A 26,420-nucleotide genomic window follows, 5' to 3' on the forward strand; every position below is an offset into this window, starting at 1 on the left:
GTTATATTTTGCCCTCCTGCAGGCATGTAGCTTTCATTAGATTGTATGTGCACCAAGGGGAGACTGCAATGTGTGGTACTTACGTGCCTATGTGCTTGTTCTCTGCTGTTAAAATTAATAAAACCTAATTGTTTTTTTTTCAGTCCCTGAGGCTTTTATTGTGGTGACATTCTATTTTAGGAACTGTATTTAAAATCAGATCTAGGAATAGAACTGTATACTGAGTTCAGTACTCAGACAAAGCAGTAAAAAATTAAGAGACATAACCCTTTTCTTTGTTACTAAAGAAATGCCTAATGTGGCTGGACAGAGTGGAACTAACCCTGCTTATGGTTTTCTTGGAGGGAAAATGCCGTATTTACAAGACACTTTAATTAACTGTATTTGAAAAATGTCATGGAACAATACTCATAGATGTATTTAAAATTATCAGAAAAATTATATGTCCTCAATTTTGGGCATCACATTAATTAGCAGGGGATGAGTTCTCTCTTCAGTGCAGGTGCAGAGAGTGAGACCCTCAATAAGAACCTCCCCTCCATATTTAAAAATTCATCGTGGATGGGAAACTTCCCTCCTTCCTATCATTTCAAATGCTCAGAAGTAAAAGGAGGAAGAGTGCTTTCCTCATTACATTTGGGGATAGATACAACAAAAAACACCCAAATCTTGGTGTTGGAAATCACCCAGCCCTTTCTCCCACCTCCTCAGTTGACAATGGAGATCCTTCTCCTCTCTTGCTGGAGAAGGTCTCCTCCTTTCACCCAAGTTTCTACACCAGTATGAAGCTCCCTCCCCTCATCTACCATTTTCCCCATTTTAAAAAATGGAAGATGGCTTTTCCCTACACCTTTCTGAAGGCTTGGGCAGTTTACCTGCTGTGGGAAGAGGAAGCTCTTCACAGTGTGGGTTGTGTTCACCAAGGGAGGAAAGTTCCTTGTCAGAAGACATTAGGAAACCTGGAATTACTTCCATGCATTTGAAACGTTATAACTTCTGTAAACTGTGAAACCATTGCTCAATCCAGTCATATCCTACCTAGGGCTTATAAAAGCTGGTGTTTGTTGGGTTATTTCTGTTTTTAAAGCCAGTTTTATGGCTCTGTAACCTTCAGACTTCTGCAATAGTGAAGACTTATTTACCTGTGCTTAGCACCGGTACACATGCACCTCAAATCCTGTGTTCAGTTTTGGGCCCCTCACAACAAGAAGGACATTGAGGGGCTGGAGCGTGTCCAGAGAAGGGCAATGGAGCTGGGGTGGGGTCTGGAGCACACGTCTGAGGAGGAGCAGCTGGGGGAGCTGGGGGTGTTCAGCCTGGAGACAAGGAGACCCAGGGGAGACCTCACTCTCTGCAACTGCCTGAGAGGAGGTTGGGGTGAGGGGGGGTCTCTTCTCTCAAGCAACAAGTGACAGAACAAGAGGAAATGGCCCCGAGTTGTGACAGGGGAGGTTTAGACTGGAGAACAGGAAGAATTTCTTCCCCAAAAGGGTTGTCAGGACCTGACAGAGGCTGCCTAGGGCAGGGGTGGAGTCCCCACCCCTGGGGGGATCTAAAAGGCCATGTAGACATGGTGCTGAGCGACACGGCTTGGTGGCGGCCTCGGCAGTGCCGGGTTAACAGCTGGGCTTGACTCTCTTGACGGCCTTTTCCAACCCAAGCCACCCTATGATTCCGTGGCTTCGTTGCCGACGTCCCTGAGGAGCCCAGCCCAGCCCAGCCCTCCCTCCCGCCGTTGGGCGCACGAGCGGCGGCCGTTGGGCCGGCCTCCCCCGGCCGCGCCCTTCCCCTGGGGCGGGCGCCGCTCCCGCCGCCGCCGCCGCTCGGCCGGCAGAGGGCGCCAGAGCTCGGCCCCGGCCGGCGCCCGCCCCGCTGCCGCGCGCGCCCCCGCCACACGCAGCCGGAGCCGCTGCCGGCGCCGACTCGGGGCTCCGCGTCCGAGCCGTGGCAGCCGCTCAGAGGAGAGGAGGAGGAGGAGGAGGCGGCGCGCACGGTTCTGGGAGCCCCGGCTGGAGGTAGGGGCTTCTCTGCCCTGGCATCCAAACTTCTCGTGGCCGGCGCTGGCTGCTCCCGGGGAAGCTTTATCTGGGGTTCCGTAACGCTGCGTTGTGCCCCGGCTCCTGTCTCATGTCCGGCCCCAGGTGACCTGTTTTACCGTGATTGCTGCCGCTGTTCCCTCCCCTCCATGCTGGGCGGGCAGGGGGGGGTTCCAGCGGACTGGGAAGCTCCGCGCCCAGAAGTTGGTTAGGGGAGCCAGGAGAAACGAGCCCCAGCGCGGGTCCCCTCCAACTTCCTCTCCTGGGAAAGCTGCCCCCGCGCCTCCGCTCCCCTCCGCTGCCCTCCTCTCCTCTCCTTGCAGATGTCGGGGGTTCTGGTAATCGCTGCCTGGTGCTTCCTGCAAGTGGAGAGCCGGCATCCTGAAATCATCACGACTAACAGCAATCATGGCAATTTCCTGGACAACGACAAATGGCTGAGCACCGTTTCGCAATATGATAAAGACAAATACTGGAACAAATTCCGGGATGTAAGTACTTCTTAATTTACTGCTTGCTTCTTGTTTCATTTGACAGTCACATCCTTTCCATGGGTGGCTGCTGGCTTTTCAGTATGAGTAGATGAGAGGTGCAGCTTGGGTTGCTGCTTGTATGAAGGGTGTTCAGAGCTGTTTGAAAGCTGGGCAAGCAGTCCTGGCATTCTTGGTTGCCCCTTCGGTCAGGGCAGCTTGGCCTTGGTGTCAGCCTGGCTGAATGGGTCATCTTCAGTTTTCCCTTGGGGAGGAACTTGGAGCAAAGTTTCTGGGTTTGCTGCCTAACAAGCTAGTTAGCTGTAAAATGATGGAACGGTGTGTGTCTAAGAAGGGAATATTTACCAGTTCATGCCACAAGGTGGTAAAGAGTGAAGCTTTTTTCGCCTGCAGATTTGGTGGAAAACATTTTATTGTCAGTTCTGCTTATGGAGATCTTTGACTCTGGTATAAGGGTTGGAACAAGTAATGCTTTAACTCAATGTTTTTTTCAGTTTGGAAAGCAGGGGTAACTTCAATATGTGTTATGACACGTCTCTGTACAAAAACAAACAATTAAGCTTAAAATTAATTCTTCAGTTCCCCTAGTTTGACTCTAATTGCATGTCAATGACAGGAGAAAGGGAAATGCAACGTTTATGGTAAACGTTATCTTCAATGAGCTCCTTTTGCTTCTGTTGTCTATGAGCTGACAAGCTTCCTTGAAGTGCACATAGAAAACCTGGCTTCAGCCTGCCCAAGGCTGGGTGAGGGAAATGTTACTGTTAATGTTGATCGTGAGCACATTGAGGTTAAGTGTTCCTTACTGTGGAGGATTTGTGAGCTGTGGCTGCAGTGTGACTCCAGGAAAGGGAAGAGCAGAGCTGGCTATCAGTTCTGCTAGTACTATTCTGTAAGACTGTTTTTGTTTAGGAATCCCTGGTGCTTCATGAGATACTAACAAGCTAAACTTTGATACTATGTGTCTGTCTCTGTGGTCTTAACACTGTATCTTACTTTGCAAAGAGGAAGCCGAAGTATTGCAGTGAAATGTGAGGTCTGCCTGGCTTATTCTCTCTTTGTGTTTCTGTGGTTGTAGTCATCTCTGTGTCTGAGAGATCGTGGTGCTCTGAATCTCAATATAACAAAGCATGGCCTTAACAATGGTATCAAATGATATGTCAGAATGTGTATTTTCGTACAGCCTCTGTGATGACATCCACCTACTGGGACTGATGAACTTCTCATATGATTGGTGCCCAGAAAAGCCTATGCTTGCCCTGTAACTACTATTTTAACGAGGGGCTGCTACAGTTAATATGGATTCGCAGGTTTTTACCAGGCTCTGAGGCAATCATTGTTAATATCTGGTTTAGCCTCCTGAGGAACACAGCTCAAGGATTTTGCTTGTTAATTTCTACATCCAGCTTGATGTGAGAATTTGGCATTGTTTGAAAATGGTAAATTGTCAATCCTTCATTCAAATTAATGCAAAACCACTTTTGGCTAGGGACAGAATTATAGCAAGGGACATCTTTCAACAGTCTCCTTCCAAACTGCAACCTTGCATTAACTGAACTTGAAGGTGAATGTCCTTACCTCATTTTATACTGTTTGTGGGGGGGTTTTTTATGCCTGTAGTGCTTACAACTTTTATTCTTATGCCCTTTCCCCAGTCCCACAAGTACAATTGTCAGAGAAATTATTCTTCTTCCTGTGGAAGAGGTTTGTGAAGATTGCTTCTTTCATGTTTTAAGGTTTCACATGTGAAAATGCTTTCTTAGACTTTCTGAAAATGCTAACAGAAACTGTAAAGCCTCAAAACTCTCTTCCCCAGGTAGAATAATTTTATGGGAAAAACCTCCTAACCAACACTCTGCCAAGCAAAAGCAAATAGTATAAAGTTCATGTAAAGTTTATGTGTCTTTCTACCAAGCTGTCAAAATGGTTCTATTTAATTACTTCAGAACTAGCATGTTACAAATGTCTATGATTATCCTTAAAACATTTTATGTGGCTTATTAACAGAGACTACTAATCACCTCATACCAAGTGTTTTACAAAAAAAGAATATATAAAAAGCTTGTGTATGTAGTTAAGCTCTTAAGAGCTTGTCTTCAACCAAAGTGAGTACTGCCTCATCATCTTCTGGGAGAGGTCTTGTGTCCACAGATGAAGACACACATAGGTGGAGTTGCTGCCAGTGCAGTAGATATAGTACCTACAGGATGCTGCCTGCATGCATAGATGGCATTGGAGGAAACCTGGTCCTTCATGGCTGTGTTGTCGGGGATAGATTGTTACAACATCTGTGAAAAAAAAATACCTGGTGAGATGCAGCATAACAGTAATAACTGCTGTGTATGGGGTAGATTAGCATGTCATTCAGAATTGTTGAACTGTAGGGAAACAATCTTCACATCTTCCCTTTGTTTCCAACTGTAACTAAACATCCACAATTACTTAGATGAGATTTTTGATGTGGGCTTTGCTCAGAAGGCTGGAGTATAGGAGTGGTGTTTCAGTTAGTACCTTCTTGAGTCTTAGATTGTAATATTACAGAGCAGAAGGCCTAGTTCATGCTCTGTAAATCAGCAGAACCTATACTGCAATAATTATCATAATTACTTATAGTAGCTTTCTGAATTTTATGTCATGTTACATAAATAAATTTGCTCAAATATTTACATAACTCTGTGTTTATGTGCAGTAGGAGACACACTGCACATACGGAGCTGAGGTTGGATTGCTCTGGATGTGGCCTCTTTAAACTGTACGTGCATGCAACACAAACATCTGTGCAGACAGATGTGCATATCAATCTGTCATAATGTAGTACGGGCTGTTTTTTTAAAAAGGATTATTTATAATTTAATATAAAATTTTAAATTGGGCTTCTTTCAACTTTTTCAGTTATTCTTTTCAAAATCATTAGGTTGGTCAGTGTGTTGAGCTATGGTTCAATATGGCTTGATTTGAGAAGACAGCTATTGATTGTTTTTTTTATTAGTATTACACATATTTCTTTTGGGCAAAGACAGCTTGGTAGTTACATTTAATGGCCCAGTAGACATCACTCTTCTGTGAAAAGAGACCACAGAAGTATATCTCATTTGAAATCTTATGTTACATCCACATAATCCAGCTAAATTTGTAAGTCTGACTGAATTTAATTGTGTGAAATGATTACCTGTCAACATTTTCAAAAGGCCTCAAAGGAGCTGGTTAAAACAATACTTCATAACACAATATTTTGCATTAAGTGATCACATACTGTAAAACAGTCAAGTGGTACATTTTTATAAGTAAGCACAGCCTATAAATGAATAATAAGACCAATATAACTGATCTGTTGTGAAGCACATGTTGTGTATTGCCCAACTCTCCAGTATCAATAATGGTGGAATGTCTGATGCATTAATAACCTGTCTTTATGATCTGAACTTGATATTCCTGTCTTCCACTCCTTTTTCCTTGTCTGCAATTGGCTTTCTGTATGACCAATGACAAAATCTTGGCTCTGTCTTGAGTCCCACTTTATAGCTGGAGATAACAGTATTTCTTTTTCCTCCTAACTGTGTGTTGAAGCTGAAAAAAAGAAAGAGCTCAGAATCTTTAGTAATATGGAGTTTCTTATTCACCTAATCTATATATTGAATGTGGCTTGATACATACTTAAGTAACTGACTAGGTCTAGTTTAGTAGGTATTTAAAACATAAAAACTAAATCAATATAATTATTTCTAGAAAAAGAATAAAGTAAGCAAGCTGGAGTCTGTGGGAAGGAGCTGCAGCTATTTCATTTGTACAGTTTTGAAGCTTGGAAAAGCAGGCATCTGGGATAGGAGACTCAAATTAGACCTTTTGATATTATGAAAACAACTATGAAGGCCTTGCTCGTTCAATCAAATCCATAGATAGCTTGTGGCTTAAGAGAAGCTTGAGCCTGAGTTCAACACCTGAGTGTGAAGTGAATTCTTATGAGTCTTAGAAAGCATTTGTTATGTGACTCGCCATACATGTTGTAACACATCACACTGCAGCATCTCGTTGTGTTCACAGAAGCTTGGCACAGAAGAGTAAGTGTCCTCTTAGTGTTAGGCCTGTCTTTAATCAAAATTGTATGAACAGACTAATTCTATTACTTCTTGGAGTTATCTCTATTACATTATTAATGTTTATATATAAAAAGGTAGTAAGTTCAGCTAGCTATGGATTAAACTGCAAAAAGGACGAAAAAAGTTAAATGAACTTAGAAGATCTAGTATAAAACACACAAGGAATTTCTAGGAAGTTGAAAGCTAAGAATCTTGCCATGAACTCTGGTTTCAGTGCATGTTTTTGCATGGCAGGCTGCCAGACCACGTTCTGAGCATTAACTAAGCTATTTCTCTAAATTTCATTGCTTACAGAGTTTCAGTTCAGGCTATCATGTTAAAACCCCCATGCACAAGATGCCTGGAGATGTTTTGAGGCTGTGCAAGCCTAAGAGGCAAGGCATGAAATGTCGTCATTTGAGTGTATACATTTCTCAGACATGTTGTGGGTAAATAGTTACATACAACTATCAGGAGTACGAATAGTTATATGATATTAGATATTAGATTCCCCAGGTTGGTCATAGACTGCCATACTGGATAAAATCCACTGAAGGGATTATTTTGTCAGTTATTCATGCACATCACCTTTCTGAGCCTATGAGCTCCTCCTCACACCTTATCAGAAGCACAGTGTTAGGTGATAAAGCAAATACAGGGCTAGGAACTGGGGCACCTGTATTGTTCCAGCTTTGCCACTGAAGAACTGTTGGAATTTGGGCTGGCCCTTCACACTTCTGCACTGCTTTTCTCCTTGTTGCACTTACCTTTCTCTGATTGTATGATAGTGAAACCGGATAGCAGAGAGTTGGAAAACATTACCAGTATTGAGAAGGGTTGGAATATCAAGCAAGCAGAATTGGAAGACCTTGAGAACTCGAGTAATAGAAATGAAATGAAATTTAAAAGTACAAACTAGAAGGTCATGGAATTGAGAGCTAACATGAATTTATTCTGGGTCCTGGCAGCTCAGCTTGAAAGAGATGAGAGGGAAAACCTATGTGCTTTTATTGATTGGCAAAGTTATCCTAAGTAACAAAAGTAACGCTACTCTGAGGAGAGCAAATATATTGTAGGAATGCATAAAATTATAGATTTCTGATTCTGTTGAAGAAATAAAATTATACAATCTGTAGGAAAGAATACTTGATTATATTGTGAGCACTTCTGATCACTGAAATTTGAGAGAGAATTTTTTATGGAGTTGGTGAGCCAAAGGCCTCCCAGTATCAAAAGGGAAAAGAGCCTGTTTTAAAATAATATACTGGTAGCTTAGTCACGCAGAGCTGATTGTGTAAAAGTAGATTAGCTTCAGCAAAAGCTGCCTTGTGTGAAGTTGAGATAAAGAAATAAGTGGGTAGTTGGTGACAAAAATAACTTCATTCCTGAATTTAGGAATAAGGTTATTACTCCACCCACAGTTATGTTTTAAAGAGTTATCTTAATGAGCACTTCAGTTTCAACTTGTTAGCTTGTATGTTAACAAAAAAAGATGATGATGTAGGAAACTGTAATAAAATAACCTGGATTTTAGGATTCTAGAGGCCTTGGAATTTTATATCGCATGTCCTGTTCACTAGGTTTAAAGCCCCTTGCAGATCACAGAATCTCCATGGTTGTAAAGGACCTCTGAGATCACCAAGTCCAATAACCAACACAAAAAACACCCCAAGAAACACAAAAAACCATGCACACTTCATAAAAAAAACACCCACAAAAACCCCCACAACCTTGGCCACTGGAGTATGCCCTGAAGTGCCACATCTATATGTTTCTTGAATAATTCCAAGGATGGTGACTCAGCCGCTGTTCCCTAAGCCAGAAGCATTGCCTGGGCTTGTTGTGACCAAAATGCAGGACCCAGCACCTGGTGTATTGAACCTCATACCATTGGCCTCAGCCCATCAATCCAGCCTGTCCAGGTCCCTCTGTAGATCCTCTCTACCTTCAAGCAGAGCAACACTTCCACCCAATTTTGTGTCATCTGCAAACTTACAGAGGGTGCACTCTATCCCCTCATCCAGATCATTGATAAAGATATTGAACAAGAGTGGTTCCGAAACTGAGCTCTGAGGGACATCACCAGTGACTGGTCACCAATTAGATTTGGCTCTGTTTACCACAACTCTCTGGGCATGGCCATCCAGCCAGTGGATAGTTGTCTTGCTCCCTGTCCATACAGCTTCTAGCGTGGTAGAACCTGATTTGCCGTACCCAAAAATCCTGTGATCCTTTGGGATTTTTGAGCTAACAGTCCATTTGTGTAGGCTGATTTCTTTCAGCCATCTCTTCCCTGCCAGGTACATGCCTTCAATGTGATCTCACTATCAAGGACTCAACCAATTTCAAGATACCACCTGATACACTATATGCTAAGGGGAAGATACTTAGTTTGGGATGTTTTCTTTTTCTATATTGTCTTTAGATCTACAAACAGAACAAAGTATTTTTCTGCCAACAATTTATTACCAAAACATCATATTTTCTACTTTCTTCACCTCAAATGTAAGCACAGGTTTTTCTGTGATTCAGTGATCAGTACTCCTGGAGAAACCATCCACGCCCTGCTAATTATTTTGCAGAGAAGATGGTCATAAGGAAGGTGACAGCACACAAGAATACTTACTAGCTAGGTAATGGATATACCCAGTGAAGTGACTGGGTTATATGATGGGACACAGGCATCTCAGGCTTGCTTCCCAGGAGATTCCAGGCCCCTCTTGAGATTTAATTGAAAGTGAAGATTGTGTGTATGTATTTCAATGGATCTGGACTGAAGTACAACAGAGTTGAAATGTGCTTTGTATGTCTATCCAGACACTCCTAGCATAGGTTGTTTCTCTGGACAGTCTTTACTCAACAGAAGGACTAGGCTGGAATATAAATGTGGTTGAAAAGTACAACTGAGATGTACTTCCCAAAACTTGCAAATCATGGGACTGGATCTGTGCAAATGTAATTCTTAATCAGCTTCTTACAAACAGAAGAGATATGCTTACTGAAAATGCCCTTCTCAAACTTGATACTTCCCTTCTGCAATGGACAAGGGGAAACATAACGGCATTTATGTCAGAATAATTAACTTGGAAGGTACAGAGAGCCAGCTTTTTTGTAATTAACTGACTTATCCAGCTTCCCTTGGAATTGCTGGAGACTCCAAAGCTAAATAGGTCAGTAGAAAAATAGTGTTAGTTTCTGCATTGAATGTTTCAAATTACGTCTGGAATATTTTCCTCACAGGAATATTCAGCAGGCTGCAGTCACAAATCATATCCCTGCCATGCAGTTCTGTAGACTTGAAGTTTTCACTAATATGTTTTATAGGCTTCTAGAGTAACTATTCATCATGTCAAACCATCTTAGTGTAATATAAAATGGGTGAATTGAAAATAGTCATAGGAGGCTTAGTTCTGATGTCTGTTACTGTGACCACTGTCATCAAGCCGAGGTATCCATGGGTAATTAATACTAGTTTAACTTCAGTTAAATTGTCCAGAATTACGGTTGAGAAAATCAGGCTCATGATTCTCAAGTGCCAAGAGTTAAAGTTTAGTTATGATACTATGTTTTGAACATCAGGAAGATTATTGCTTTTTTTGTTTTGCCTCAGATATTTTTAACTGTTTGCTTTATGTATATGGTTTTAACCAGAAAGCTGGAAATGTGTCATTTCAGTCGGTGCTGAATTTGGGGTGGAGCAACAGGGCTGCTTTTACAAGAGGCAGGATTTCATGAGGGAAGTGGAGATAACATGTTATATAGAGGGTATGCCAAGTCTCTTCTTTTAGATAACATCTGTTTATTCAAGGGCTGTTTGATTATTTTTTCCTTGTTTAATGAAAAATTAGATTCATCCAAAAAAGCTGTAGTGAAGTCCTCTTTATTTTGAAGCTGATGAACAAATTCTCGAAGATGTTAGTTGAGGCCCAAGTCTGATTCTCATACACCTCATCTCCCTGTTCTCCTAGACAAAGAACAACTCTACATGAAAGACCAGTTAGATTAAACAGTTCTTTCTGTTTTTTGGAGGACATTCTGTAATTAGAAAAGGCTGAAAGATCAGGTGTCTGGCCAATACAAATGGTAGCAACTCACTTGAAGTCCCTGGAAGAATCAAACTATCTGAAAATCAAATATCTACAGTCTACAAAGTACACTTTTTATAGATTCCAAACAAAACAAGAACATGGAGTTGAAGCAGAGTGAAGTTAAGGTAATGCTGCTGTCTTCAGTGTGAATTTCTCTACTTCCAACACTTCCCTGTTTCAGCTTTGGGTCTTACTGCTGCTAAGCTAGCAAGTCTTAACTCATGAAGTAGTCTGTCATCAGGCAGATAACTGCAGCAGTTATCCTTGGTGGATTTGCTGTTGCAGGTTGGCAGCTAAAATAGAATTGCACATTTGGGCTGAACATCTAATGTCTAATGAGCTTCAAAGCTGAGATATGATTCAAAATTCAGTTTACAGATAAATTGCTAAGCAACTGAAGAGAGGTTTTGACAGGCAGTAGATTGGTCATTATCTGTTACTTCTATAACTTGGTTTGTAATCCAGGGTAACAGAAAATCATTCTCATTAAAGAGGTACAAGGGGCATCAATCAATTCTGTGATCTTAGCTGTCCTCTTAATTAACTTAGTGTCATAAATCCACTTCACTGATTGCTTTCTCCCGAACAGATAGAAAAATGCTTTATTAAAAATTACTTTTAGTGTAACTATTCAGATTGGTTTTCAAAAAAGGTTTCAAGATATTATGGCTGATAACTGAACTCTGTATACTGGGATTGATAGAGGTAGTGATACTTGTCTGTCTGCAGGCTATTTTGACTCTGCCTAATCAGGCAATTCAGCTGTGTATACAATTTCATTTGAAATTTCACAGCATATTCTGTGAATAGTTTTAACATGCATCTTAGCTTGGAGATCTTTGTTCTTCCCTCAGTTCCATTGCCTATCCAGAGGTTCACTTTAGCACTGTCTTCTAGTGGTTGTACATTGTCCTCTCTGCCTTCAAGTTGCAGCAGTTAGGCAGCTTGAACCTGAACAGAGTATCGAGGTAGAGGCCACTGGAGTCACTGGAACTGGGAGACTGGGAGAATAAAATGGGAGAGATGCTGAAAATTTTAGTTACGTGATTAAGAAGAAATATGGTTGTTGTTTGTTCAAGGAAGTGAGTGGAAAACATTGTTTAAATTTAGAGTACTGCTTCTGTGTGGTCTAGGGATGTTGAGGTACTTGGTAGAATTTTATTGTGATTGGCAAATATTACTAAAAATCAATTTTAGATAATTCAGAAGCCTGTCACTTTTTGTTAGCTATCAGGAAGCTGCTGTACTTAGAACACTTATTTCTAGGACAACTCTGTTAGTCTTTCGGTATTTGTGTATGAGTCAATTCCTCCTATACTGTAAGCACTGGGCCTTCTTGCTCTTTCGGGAGCTGTGGTCACCGTGTTCTTCCGCGGCAGGACGCGCAGAGCGCCCGGCCCTGCCGAGTGGAGCCCGGCCTGCTCGGAGCTGTCCAGGGCTGCACCGGCCCCGGGAGCCCGGCCTGCTCGGAGCTGTCCAGGGCTGCACCCGCCCCGGGAGCCCGGCCTGCTCGGAGCTGTCCAGGGCTGCACCCGCCCCGGGAGCCCGGCCTGAGAGGAGCTGTCCAGGGCTGAACACGTGCAGGCTCCTCTCGTCCCTGTCAGCGTTCCGGGACACTTTGCTGCTTCTCAAAGCACCTCCCTGTGTGGTTAGGCATACGGAGATGTACAGCTAAACTAGATAGGTGTGGAAGCAGAGGATAAAGCTAGTTCAGAGTTATTCATCAAGCTAATGCCAGATCTGATGACAAAATTTATGTCAAAGGAAGTCCCAGGACAGTGCTCCACTTCTGAGCTATGCACTGTGATAGAATACAGAAAGACAAAGCTTAACAGGTCTGTATTCTTCCTTTGATATATATGCCAGTATCTGACAGCAGTGTTTATTGGCTCAGATTCATTTCTTGTTTGTTAACATAAGCTTCACTCAAGGTATGTAAGGCATAGATTTTGTCATGTGTTTTGTTTGGTTTGTTTTTTCTAAGTGAAGCCAGGGTAACCAATCTTTTTGATGCTAGCTAAGCATTTGTATGATCATGTAATGCTAGGTAGGCACAATTCTAGTTTGATATCTTACTGAAGGGGGCTGGGTATTTCCTGTTAAAAGAGAGATATGATGCAAAACTTGTTTTGTTTCAATATTAAACTATATCTGGTGAAACTGATGACTTAGAATTTTCAGTCTACCAATCTTTTAAAAACTTGCTTCATATGGCCAAAAAAATGTATGTTTTCACTTAAAAGAACACAGGAGTGCTGCCTTCAGTAAGGATATCCATAGGCATGGAATAATCAGTAATTTAAATACAGCATTGTCTGTCTTAAACACAGCCATCAATCTCTACATTATGGTTCACTCAGAACAGCATCCAAAAAGAAATTTAATTAGAATAAACATACACAGGAAAAATATTGCAGAAATGTCAGTTATGCATATAATCACAGTTCTACAGGATTAAGAAAACTGTTAAACCAGATATATTCACTCATGAGGAGCTGTACAGTAATTCAGATTAGTGGCCACAAGTTTATTAATCTCCTCATGGCTATATAACAAAGTTAAGTTGGATATAAAAAGTTGTTTAATGGTTTGTTTTCATTGGAATAAGATGCAAGATGGACTGAAATGGTGTTTGTTATGTGACACAAATGTCTGTTTTTATATCTAGTCTCTTTTTCTCTATACAAAGTCATTGACTTTTCTCATGAAGAGGTGCTTAGTGAATTATGCATGCATCTTGTCTTAATAAACGCTAAAATGATTAAGATTTTGTAGCTTGTAATGAACTTCTTATAGTCTAAGACGAAACATAAAATTTATGCCCAGAAGTAGTTCTGTTAGAGATGGTGAGTAGGCATTTCCTATCCAGGTGCAATGATTTGCAAAGGAGAAAATATGACTGAACATAAGTACAAGAAACTTTAGTGGGTGTAAATGGACAATTTTTGAGCTTTCATAAAAGATAATATAAACAATTTTAAAATATACTGAAACTCTGACTTCTAAAGAAGCTTTTGCCATCACACATAGCCCCGTCTCTGTATGTAAAGGAAAAAAATCCAAGCGACTTCTTATGGACCATATTCTGCTATCAGGTTTTTTTAAAGTAACTGCAGAACCCTAGCAATAGTTTCAGTTGTGATACTCCATCCATGGTTTGGTGGTAGAATATGGCCTTACGTTATCAAGAGGGAGTAACATTCTATTACAGCAGGGCAATGTACAAATAGAGATGTGGCATGTGCCCAGCGTGGCTGTAGTTTTCATTAGCAATGAAAAATCTGCTAACAGGAAGCAAATTTGAAACCTGCATCCATTATTGAAATACCATTCTTGATATATCAGGGGTGGTGCAGTTGATGTGTTCCAACCAGAAGGATGCAGGATGGTCTATAAAATTTGAACTCAATAAGGAGATATGTAGATACAGAATGAGATACTAAGCTGAAGCCTTTGCTCGTGGCTAATTTTAAAGCTGAAGCTTTTAAAGCTGAAACTGCAGTGATGGAATAAATACGTTTTTCTCAGTCATTCCTTAAAAAGAGAAATTACAGGTGCAAGCAAATGAAAAAAATAAAACCACCAAAAAACAAAACCAAGAAACTAACAGCAAATATTTCCCAAATATACAGTCTGTGTCTGAGGCAAATAAGAGCTAGATCATTTAGCAGATGGAGATATTCTCTGTTAGGTGAGAAATCATGGTTGGAACAATCTTTTCTGAAGCCCAGAGATCTCTCCTCATATAAAAAGCCTGGCAGAAAGAGGAAATGAAGAACATGACATGCGTCCGTGTACCTACGTAATGAATTTATAAACACACAGAACAGGAAGGAGGTAGATAAGGAAAGCCATGTTCTGCTTCAGAGTGGATTCCAAAATGGTAGGTTGATGATGGTGTTAGAGTTAGAGGACAAGGAGAGCGGGAAAGAATCCAGAGAGTATACAATTGGAAGTTAGCTGCTGAGCAGTATCCCGCAGGACCCTGACCTGCGCAGTGGCTGTTCTTGTGAATAAAGCTCCTGGTAACCCACACCCACTTAAGAAACGTGTGTGATTCTGGGCACAGTTATAAAGATTCTCTTCCTGACTACACACAATACGTTTTGGACTCTCAAGCAATCACTGCTGGCTTATTGCCAGGTGAGAAGCTATAAACATCTGCCCTTACGTGGTCTTCCTGCTGTGAGACTTGTGTGGTGGGTGGTATTGCTTTTCTTTTGAGATAAACAACAAAGGTGCATTGTAGAAAGAATACAAGTGCTTTCATAACTTTTTTTTTCCATGCCATGTAGTTGTGGATATCTGTAGCATTCATAATTAGCAGAGGAACAGATGGCAAAAGCTTGGTTTAAAACAGAGCATCCACTGAGCACTCATGCACTGCTGCAAGCTTATTTAGGCATCAGTTTGCTCCCTTGAATAGTGTTCTAATACAGTGTACCATAGGAAAATAATTTGTAACACTTGGCAATCCAGTGTATAGGATATATATAGAGTGTGGAAAACATCTAATCTTTAAAAATGTCTCCTGGATGCTAGTGTCTCATGCTGCACAAGGATGAATTCCAGTCCTGCAGAGCTGCAACCTGTTGTGTGCTTTCATATATAGGGTGAATGTAACAAACTGTCCATTTATCCTTTCCCCATCCTTATTTCTGTGTAGAAGGGAGCTGTTCTCTGCTCAAATCTTGGAAAGTATTGTACTGTAGCTTTAAAAAAAAATAGCAAAACTGACCACATCCCCCCCCCCATATATATATTCCAACATCAGTATTGTGCTGTGGCTTTTAAAAGCTAGAAAACATGAGAGGATTTTGTCAGCATTTCACTGTGACACTTGTTTCACATAGAAAGCCAGAGGGCAAAACAAAGTAGGTTTTTTTGGCCCATGTAATCTTTTTAGAAAGCAGTGGTAGCCCTGCAGGAACAATCACTGAGATTCATATGAGGTAATGTTCAGAATGAGGAGATCTCAAATGTAAAGGCAGATTTATTAGTCGTGTGATTCCATTCCTCAAATTAAAAACTTTCAGATTATTTAATCTTAAGGAGAGGCAGGAGCAAGGAGGAAAATGGAAGGTTACTAAAGAGAAAAAATCTCTAAATATGTTTTTCATCAATAAGTAAAAAAAGTGGTATACTCTATCCAAAAGGTTATTGCAACCATCCAATCCAGTCAAGATCACTTTTTTCTTTTTTTTTTCTTTCTTTCTTTTTTTTTTTTTCTTTTCTTTAAGGGTAAATGAGCCCATGTTGAGATGTTTGACTCTGTGAGATGACCTGTTTTTACCTTCAAGTCACAGTGAATTGGGTATTCTTTTAGTCTGTAGTCTGTGAAACTACTTTATATCACTTTTTCTCCCTGAAGACTCTGAATACAGATATAAAATATTTCTTGTGGAAACAGTGGTGCCATTCCCTCTGTTCCCTCTATGTATGGAGTATTTGGGGCAGTATCTAATAGCTAGTGAAATGATCTTTGATAGCTCCTATTTTTCTCCCTACGCTGAACTGTAAATTTAAATATGTTGTGAACTGTGTTTTCTTTTTTCTTCATAAACTCCCTGTATCTTCTCACAATAAGTAATTCACAGAATAAATATGTAGTTTTGTGTTTGCCCAGACATCTTTCTAATTTCCAATTTTCATTCAAAACTGGCTCAAAAGTTTTCCAGTATGAAAACTAAAATTTCAGACTGTGCCAGTTTCTTCATTGACCAGATTAACTTAATTGTTTGTCCATATTCAGTTCAATTGAGAGGTTTTTAAATTCTTGAATGTATTTAGATCTTAATGTATTTCTATCTTTGGGTAGAAATACTTGATCATGCAGAAGCCAGCTCACTGGAGACTGTCACCTTTGCAAGCACTGCTGACCAAAACAAATTTTATAATACAAATAATCTTAATCACCAATTGATGTGGTCAGTAAAAGAAGTAAATTAAAATCTGTGTCAATATGGGGTCTGGTTTTTTGTTGACAATCTCTATGCCTTCTCAGTAGGCTCCTGCTGTTAGGAGTGTTTTGCTCAGAATAGGAAGAAAATTCAGCTAAGTTTATTGAGAGAACAACACTAGCACAGCATTTGACTTCTCACGTTCAGGAATAGACTTTTCTAAGTTAGCTGAAGTATTTTCAATTTAGTATTTAATGAAATATTTTCAATTTAGAGATTATTAAAACAGTCACCACCATAATGTTCTTAGGTAACAGCATTTTTGTCATCTTAGTACTCAGCTACAAGAGGTACAAAACTAATATAATTTCAGACATCCCATGACAAAACTAAGTCTGACCTATTTCAAACTTTAGCCAGAAACAATTCCTTGACCAGGAGTTTTCAAAAATTGTTTAGCTTATTTTAACCACTTGAGCCAGCAAGTTCATGAGTCATAGGAACTTTGCCCAGAAGAGTCCTACTGGATCCCTCATCTTTGGAGTTGAGTTGGTGATTATTTTAAGATGCCTTTTCTCATAGTTTTTCCTGAACTTCACATATATGACTCTTAATTGAATGCTCATGGCTTCAGAAGCAGATGTTTCTTAACTGCTGAAATATGGAATAGCAAGAAAGAATGAGTCATCACCCAGTTACTGCAGCTGTGACCCTTGCAACTTCAACTGCCTTGAGAAGCTGAAGAATTCCACAGCATTCCCTGCAATGACAGGGTTTACCATTATCTGCTAAGTTGCAGAATTGTTCCTTTCAGGATAGCTTACAGCTCGCACTAGTGTGAGTGTGCAAAAAACTGAGGAAGAAATGAAGACTACCTAACCCACTCTCCCAGAACTAATGGCAAAGTAGTCCTTAGAACTGTTTCTTGACTAGCTGCAGATACTTTGAGAAAACAGGAGGAACATACCACAAGGAGGTACAGAGTTTGAGACCTGACTTGTTATTTTTAAAAGGATTGTTAAGTTACTCTACCCAGCAGTAAAATGTGAAAAATACAGCTGGTGTGGTGTTATAGAAAACCACTTGCAATCAAACAACAAGGAGTAAGCAGCTCATTATCAACAATTTGGGGGAATGACAGGAGGGAAAATAGAAAGGAATTTAATAAAGCAAATTTTCAGTTGCTGCCTAGGGAATATATATTTCTGGGGAAAGGAAAAATGCAAGTTGTTGCTCACTTTTGTTTCAAAACATTGTTTATTGAATGAATATCTGATTTGGAAGAATGGTTGCCTGAGCTTTCTGGCAAAGCAAATGCAGTGTTAACTCAAACCATGAACCATTTACACCCTGCTGTGATAATACAGATCTTTCTCCTCCCACCTCATTTACATATGTCAGCAGCACTGCTGGGCCTCTCTCTGCTTACCATTTCTGAGTACTGCAAATCCTTTTTACTGGGGCCTGTGTGCAGAGACCACACAGGTAGGAGATGGACAGAGACTTCCTTTGTATTCCTGCATAGAACACAGCAGCTACCTAGCCTTTCGTCCACGTCTTCCAGCTCATCACTCCTTGTAGATCTGACCCTGATTTCAATTCTGTGCTTAGTTAAGGGTGCTTCTGTTGTCTCTTGCTTTCACATGAACACAGTGTGCAAACAGCAAAAGCTGAGTGTTCCTGAAATAGCTCCTCCTCCTGCATTTCAGCCACATCGTTTCGTACATAAACAGTTTTATTTTTATTCTCAGCTTTCACTTTCTGAAAAGCAAAGCAAAATACATGGAGTTTTAAACTCTAAAGTTTTGTCTGTATCCTACTGAATATAAGAAAAAGAGGCTGTTTTTCAGGGGTAAACCTTAGATCAGTCTTCAAAAATTCATGTTAAATTCTCAAAAGTGAGGCAATGGGAGTTATCACTGTAGTTTGGATATGTGAAGAAAAAAAAAAAAAAAAAAAAAAAAAAAAAAAAAAAAAAGGCAGGGCCAGCCTCACTTAGCAAAAAAATATCCAGCTGATGCTGCTTTTATCCCAGTACAATTGGCAAGACTCCTAGATTGGTGCCTGAGAGAGCATTGGTACTTGGCCTGGGTATGACTGCATGTAAGTGGACCAGGCCATTGAATCATTTGGCATTTCTGACAATTTCATCTCAGAAGAGCACTGGGTTTTCTGCTTGTCCCTGTTGGGTAGGATGGCTGTTCTGGGAAAGGAATCCTAATGTGCTAGATACATGACTGAAAAGGATCCATGGGCATTTTTGAGCACTTTAGAAGTTCTGACTGTATGAAGCACTAGTGTATCTATTACTGAGATTCTAAGGGTAAAAAAACCTGAGGTTAAAACAACATACCAACCAACTCAGATTAAAAATGGCTCTGGCAGATTTTTTGTATTAAAATTATTCACATTTAGAGGCAATTATTTCAATCTATTGTCTCAGGTGTAGGATTTTAACCCTAAATAAAAAACTGTTTGGGCAAGTTTTACTGTTTATTCTCACTGAAAAATCATTCATATTTTTCCTCAAAAAGGTTTCAGGAATCTCCATGCACATTTTATAAAGATGTCATCTCTAGAAAAAAATTACCTTATTCTCCAAAATCTTCTTCTCATCAAAGTTATATTTGGGAGCAAAAAAAGCTGTTTATGTTACTGTTATCCTTGCTGTCAAGTGAAGTAGACATATTTTTATGATTCTATGGTACAGTTTTAGTTTCCTCTCAGAAATAACTGGTATTCTGTTTGCTCCTTTACTGTACTTGCAGTGAGATAAGCTGTGGGGGAATCCCTTATAACATGTTGCAATTTCCTTTTGAAATAATAGACTGTGATAACCAAGGCCACACTTTCATGATTTCTGGAGATACAGATTTTAATGTGCTAATAGAAGTGTCTTTGAGAATGGAAAATGGATGTTTCCTACCTCCATTTTGAAGTGTGGACTAGAGAGAGTAAAAACAATAAAATGCCTTTTATTTTTTCCTAATGGTGACTAGTTCTCTGATATTTACTTATTTGAGGACCATTTTATATTCAAGACAAGTGTCTCTAAAAAACAGATGGGATATATTCTACTTCACACAAGGTTAAGTTAGTATTTCTGAAAAGGCTGTTACTAGTATAGATTATCCCTCAGCTCTCAAGGAAGGAAAGCATTTTAAAGGCTTTCTCATCAAAATGTTTTTAGCAAAGCATACTTAAAAATAAACTGCCTTTCGGAGGACAACACCAGTTGAATCATCCATCTGAGTCAGGCAAACAGCTGTCATTGTTGGATGTAAAGATGAACTAAAAAGCTGTCATTTGCTTGGAAGTATCTTTATACTTGACTCACTTGTCCAGTGAAGGGTAGCCTTTCACATGGAAAATTACAATGAAGCCATGTGTTTTGGTAATGACTATAAACTCTGTTGCTGAAAAAGCTTTACAGAAATCTTCCACCTCAGAGCATCTGACATCCTGAAATATTTCTTTTGCACTTGTGCATAAGGTCAATGAGGCTCCGCACAGACCTCCATGCTGTCCTTCCCTCTGAATGCCTGGCCTGTGCAAATACTTTCTCCTCCCCAGCTGTGTGCTGCCTGAAGTCATTCACTGTAGTTTCTGGAGCCACACTATCACCTTGACATCTAACACTTGACCCTCAGATTCATGGGGTATTTGTCGTTGCTGTTCTCCATCTCTTTTCTTATGATCTAATGCTTTTTTCCTTATTAATTCCTAATTAACAAGGCAAGGTTTCTTTCTGAGATGTAGTGCTTTCTAAACTTTGTTGATATGCTTTTGAATTCCTTTCTTCTGTTGGAATGGGCTCATATACCTTTCTAGTCACCTGGAGACAACTCGGTAACATATGACAGCATGTGACACTGACTTCTGACAGTTCCTGGTGGTCCTATAGGTGTTCCTACTCTTTGGGAAGTGAGCTGTGTGATCTGGCAGAGCTGGAGGTTCAGAATAGACTACGGCATCACTTCTGCTGTCACTCTCCTGTGTCACTTCTGGGTAGTTGTCTGAACCACTGCTTTCATTCCTCCCTTCTATTCCTCTTTCTCCTATGTGTACAATAGCTGACCCTAAGCTCATTTCTGTGGTTACTTTTTGGTGCTCTTTTAAATTTTTTTTGTTCAGGTTTTTTTTTTTGTTGTTAGTTGTTTTTTTGGTGGCTGGTTGGTTGCAGTATTTTTCCCCTTCTCTGAGCTGCAATTATTAGTTCCTTGTGTTGTATCATTTTTATGGGTGAAATCTCCTGGTATGTTAGGATTGGGTATATCCATGAATATGTGGTGCTAAACAAATGTTTTAAGATAACATTTGTCCATAAAAACTTGGAGTTCTAAGTTAGTGGTACATAGATACCAGAGTAATAAAGAGTTTGAGTTCCTAAGAAAGTGGTGTGTAGCTACAGCACAATCTTTCCAGCAAGCTTAAAGCCTAGCTAAAGACATCTATTTTTCTGTTAGACAGGAGATCATTAATAAGTGTAATTTTTTCTGCCCTGAAAATAAATTGAACAAAGTCTCTTGGATTGCTGCACAAAGGAAAGACACCAACCCAAAGCGCCTATATTCACTTAATGTAAAAAGTGAAGATTTTGTATAAAGCATGCTTGAAAGCCAAGGTTAACACGTTGTACTGAGTATCCAGCATTTCATAGGTGCTACAAATAGTAATTTAGTTTGTTACTCTGTCTCTGGAAAATAGTAGCCATAACATTATTATGTAAAATACCATGGAATTAAAAAGTCCTTTTGATTAAGTCAATATTACATTAAGTAATTTCTGTAGTCACAAGTACTACTTGGACAGCATTAGGTATGTTAGGTTTCAACACCATGCCTGAAGCTTCAAACAAATTGCTGTTTATAAGGAAGTTGTGAAGTGCTCACCCTGATAAGTCTTAGTAATGTTCAGATTGAAGATATTGTTTCAGCATATTTCAGAAATTCATAATAACCCCCCAGGTTCTCTTATCTTCCTGTAAAACCATAGTTTCTACTTATCTGGTCACTCGCCTGTCAAAACAGTTTCCATGTGGGACATGTCAGTGCCTCTTTATGTCCCACTCTGTTTTTTCTGAAAGAAAATCTGCTAAAGTTTTTTGTATCCTTCCACTTCAGCTGTATACACATCCTGTAACCACAGGAATAGAAGTCTGTGGTTTCTCCTTTCTCCTCAAGGGAGTTCTGCTTGTCCAACAATTTTACCATGTGCCTATTTTTAAATTTATGTTTAGACCCAATGCAACCAAGAGACTTTTCATAGATCCCAGTAAGCTGCTCAAGCAATTGGGCTCCTCATACTTTGAAGTAAAAGAAATATAAGCTTTCTCTTTTCTACTAGTTTAATCAGCCAACTGAGTACAAGTTATTTTTCTATTCAGTTGCCTTCTGATAATTTTTCTTATGAGCCTTATCTTGTGTATGATAAAATAAGATACAGCAACCGGAGTTTTATAACCAGCTTACTTGCAGCAGTCTTTTCAAATCCATCTCTACTTCTCTGTATTTCCTTCTCCATAGTGCTGTTTCCAATGGGAGTAAATATGAAAACTATTAATTATTAGTTTTGGTAATTGTAACAAAATAAAAATAACTTTTGTTAAATATGTAGATAGAATTTTTATAGCTTCCACATCTGCAAATGTTGAAGTAGGCGTTCAGCTTTGCAAGAGTTATAATCAAGAACCCCATTGGCTGGCATGCATGCTCCAAATTAGGGTCTTCCATAGCATTTTAGTTGTTCAGTGATGCATTTAGTGGTGATCAGCTAGTGGTTGAGATTTGAGCCCCAGTACATAGTTGCATGGTTGCAGATTTCAAAATCTGTTTGTTTTCACTGGAAGGCTATTTATTTTGCAAAAGTAATTTAGTGATTCAGTTCTTATAAGATTACTTTGATTATAAAAAATCAGAAATTTTGTGCTTATTGTAGTGACTGTACTTTGATGCCATAAGGTCATACATACATTACCAAGGATGTAGGTATGTTTGAATCCTACAAAACGTGATTTGGGAAAAATCTTCTAGTGACTAAGATTTCATAAAATTCCAAAAGCTTTACCTCTCTTTGAAGTGCAGCTCTCTGCAGGGTAAAATGTAGCAGCTGGTCTTAAATGCAAAAGTTAACCCAGCCTGACTATGCAAGGGTCAGTATCTGACAAAATCACAGTGTGAGGCTGTGGGGGTGCAGGCAGACCTGAAAATTAGCTGTATAAACTACTGACAATTCTAAATAAACAACTAAGTGTTGTAGGACATACAGAATGTGCCATTTTCTATTTTACTCCATGGAACAAAAAATGTATTTTTTTTCTGTGAGACTAGGTGTATTTTAAAGCTTAACTTTTATCGAAGCTGAGCTTGCCTTCTGTTTTAGTGGGCTTGATACTTCTCTATGAACCTACTTCCATGGTTTTTATTGTAGACCCATTTCAAAATGACAAAGTGATGGTATTTTCTTTCTCTGTTTCAGCATTGTTAAACTCTGAGTGCTGGCAGGACTGACATATTAGTCACTGGGAGAGATTTGCCATTATTTTCAAGAAGCCTGGTGATATTTTGGTGCTCTGAAGCTTTCACTTTAAACATAACTAAATTAACCTTAATGGTCGAACATGATTGAACGGTTCTGTACCTGATGTGCAGCTCTCTTCCCTTTGCTGATCAAAATAAAATCAAATGCTCATTCCTCAACTTGAAACTCTCCCAATGTTTTCCAATTTTTAGCCACTTCTAGCTGTTATTTGTAATTTTCAAGTGTCTGTTGTTTGGGGTTGAAATTGTGGTCCCAGTGAAGTCAGTCAAATTTACTTTTAGTGGGGTCATGTTTTCCCAGTGAAAGCATTAAACCTCATACATTAATTTAAAGCTTCTTCCCTTCCAAAGACAAGAAAATAATACTATCAAAATAAACCTATTTTTCTTCAACATGACTGTATTTTGCTATATGTCAGCAGCCTTAAGTAAAAAATTAGAGATGTGGGCACAAAAATATCATTTCAAGTCAGAACCTAGGAAAACTATTGCAAGTGGCCTTTAGAAATTGTTCAGTAGTAGAACTCAGATTTAGCACGTGCCTTGCAGCTGTGACTGCTGCCTTACCCTTGAGCTGTTACTGGTGGTTCTTAGTTGCCTGCCATGGTCAAATCATTATCAAGTGACAGATGTTTCTCAGTTGCAGATGTTGGTTATTGTATTGTTTTTTCTTTCATCCGTTTGGAACAAAAGCTAAAAAAATAGATTTTAGCGAAGGGTCAATTTGAAGCTGTCAGCTGATAAAATAAGCTGCTTTATTTTTGTGTGTTTTGTTGTTTTTCATGTCATGGCTCTAAATAGATATGAAGATCAATACTCCCCTTCCCTTCAAATATAACCTATCAGAAAAAGTCAGATTACTTTCTCATCTAGAGTTGCTGTTTCTCCTTTATTAACAGCAGTTATCACTGTAGTGACTAGTTCTTGGATTCTTTTCTGCACCTTAATAGAGGAGTCCCTAAGCATGTACTCATCTATGTCATTTCCAATACTCTTAAAGTATAAACTAAAAATTGATGGAAATAACAACTTCTAAATACAAGAAAATAAAAAAATAAAGGGGGGGGGGGAGGCAGGGAGGACCCCAAACCCTTAACTATCTTGAGGTTTTTCATTGTTTATAATGTGTACTAACTGTATAAGGGGGCCAGGGAGAAGGCTGTTACCTTGATTGTGATTTAGTAGTTTTAATCTGCTTAAATTTGCAACTGTAAACTAAGGTAGTTCTGGTATTTCTACTTAGTCTGTTTTTTTCTGTTACTGTATTTCAGAGGAATTTTGGATACAAGCAGTCTTCTCTAATTGATTTTATTCCCTATGACATTGCATTTGACATGGCAATTTTTACTGTTAGCATTTCATGTGACAACTCATCTAAAGTGCCCCAAATATAGTACTTTGTACTGCTTCAGTTTGCATGCCAACTGGATGAGAATATTAAAGCCAGAGTTCGAATTGGTATTCTTCATAGTGAGCTCCCAAGTTTTCCTTTGAAGAGGTTGCTATGGCAAAATTGAAGCTTTTCATCCAGGTTTCCTTAAGTTGTGTTATACTTGGATGTATACAGTAGAAGTGTATTCTGCTACTCTTCCTAGAAATAAAACTATGTACTTTCAGGTATATATGGTGTATTCCTCAAGCATAAATTTGTAATGGCAACAATTCATAAAAGTGATTATTCTCATGAAATTTTCTTGTGAGAAATGTGCAAGTATACTCAGTTATGTTGTTACTGTCTTGGAGATAAGACTGAAAAATAACAGTAGAAATGTGTCTGTGTTTTTTTGTTTGTTTGTTTTGTTTGTTTGTTTTTTCTTACCTGGATCTGCCCCTATGGGTTATATAATACTTGCTCTAGTTTGAATTCCTGTTTCATAGTAGTATTGCTACCTAATAATTTATGAAAGGAGATTTCTATTTTCCAATCAAGTCTGAAGCGTTGACATTAATGAGTGATGCCACAGTGTTTTGAAATGCCTCATTGTTTTGTTTTATCATTTTGTTCCTCCCTCTACATATAATTACTTTTTGATTTAAGGTAGCTACTGATTTGTTATACACTTGTCCTTGGTCATTTTACTGTGTGGTTTCTTGGTGTACGTAGATAATCATTAAACATCAGATAAGAGGGCACGACTGACACTTCCCCTTATACAGTGCCATGCTGTCAGTTAACAGGAAACATTTTCTGCATTTGAAAGGATCCTCCTATGGGTTATCTTTTGTCATGGAGAACATTTTGTGGTATTTGTTGATGTGTTGATGTGTTATCCTGGATGATACTGGAAATAACATTTTGTCAGATATTATTAATTATGTGCCAACACTCACTTTTCTATCAAACGTAGCTACTTAACTGTCCATGGCTTGAGTAGAGAGTTAAAATTAGGCATTTTATTATGAAGGACTTTTTTTTTTTTTAGCTAGCTTTCTGTGGTGCCTCTAAGAGATGCCAAATAATTTTTGTGTGTTTGGAGAAGTTAGTAAGAAAATCAGGGCTATTGTCATCTACAGTTCTCATTTTAATCTGGCACATGTTATTTCCTTGTCGTGACTTGTAGTGTTCCTGTGGTGTGAGGCAATACAGAGGTCTGTGTACTGTCACAGCCAGTTTAGGTACTGCACACTGAAAGAACCCCATGATCCAGTAACTCAGTCAGTCCAGAGTTCTGCAGCTAAATTCAGCAGTTGGAGTGGCTTGTGGAATGTGTTCTCTCACACAATCTAGAAACATGTACATGTCTTGTGTACTGCATGGTTCACACCCAAAGGGGAAATCCACTTCAGATGAGAATGCCTTTGATGCAAATTGTTAAGTCCTTGTGGTAGTCACTGAGCATCCTGCAACAAGAAATAGAACATATGCAATAAAATTCAGCTCTTTACTGTCTACAGCCTAATGAATTTAACTTTGATTCTACAGCAAATGCTAGAGACACTTGGTGCAAAAGCATGCAGACTCATCCGTCTCACATTTTCTGATGCTCAGAAGTCTTAACATAGTTCTGGTTGAAGTGCTAAATATTTTCAGGTTTTGCAGTACGGAGTAGCCTGTCCCAAACAATTGATCTTGGATCACATTTTAGCAAAATATCTTAAAATGTGATATGTTTAAGCAAAACGTAATAGAATCGTAGCAATAAAACCGCTCTATGCATTTATGGTATTTTTTTCCTCTATTGCCATGCAACTAGAAAGACCTACAAGTTGCTTAATTAGAGCCAGCTTTTTATGAAAGGAACAGCAATGAATGAAGCAGAAGCAAGATCCAAGTATTGCTTAGTGCAAGT

The 26,420-nt window shown here is 39.3% G+C and overlaps 1 protein-coding gene across 2 annotated transcripts in view; it reads left to right on the forward strand.

The window, feature by feature from the left end:
• The first annotated feature begins 1,910 nt into the window (after window positions 1–1,910).
• Window positions 1,911–26,420, forward strand: part of SPOCK1 (SPARC (osteonectin), cwcv and kazal like domains proteoglycan 1) — a 269,899-nt gene continuing 245,389 nt past the window's right edge. The window contains exons 1-2 of one of the 2 annotated variants that reach the window (XM_051631488.1): window positions 1,911–2,015; window positions 2,360–2,527. In XM_051631488.1, coding sequence (XP_051487448.1) covers window positions 2,360–2,527 — 168 coding nt within the window. In that variant the 5' untranslated portion in view covers window positions 1,911–2,015. The other variant, XM_051631487.1, reaches the window with a different exon arrangement.

Source organism: Apus apus, chromosome 13 (genome assembly GCF_020740795.1).
Source record: "Apus apus isolate bApuApu2 chromosome 13, bApuApu2.pri.cur, whole genome shotgun sequence".
NCBI classification, from domain to species: domain Eukaryota; kingdom Metazoa; phylum Chordata; class Aves; order Apodiformes; family Apodidae; genus Apus; species Apus apus.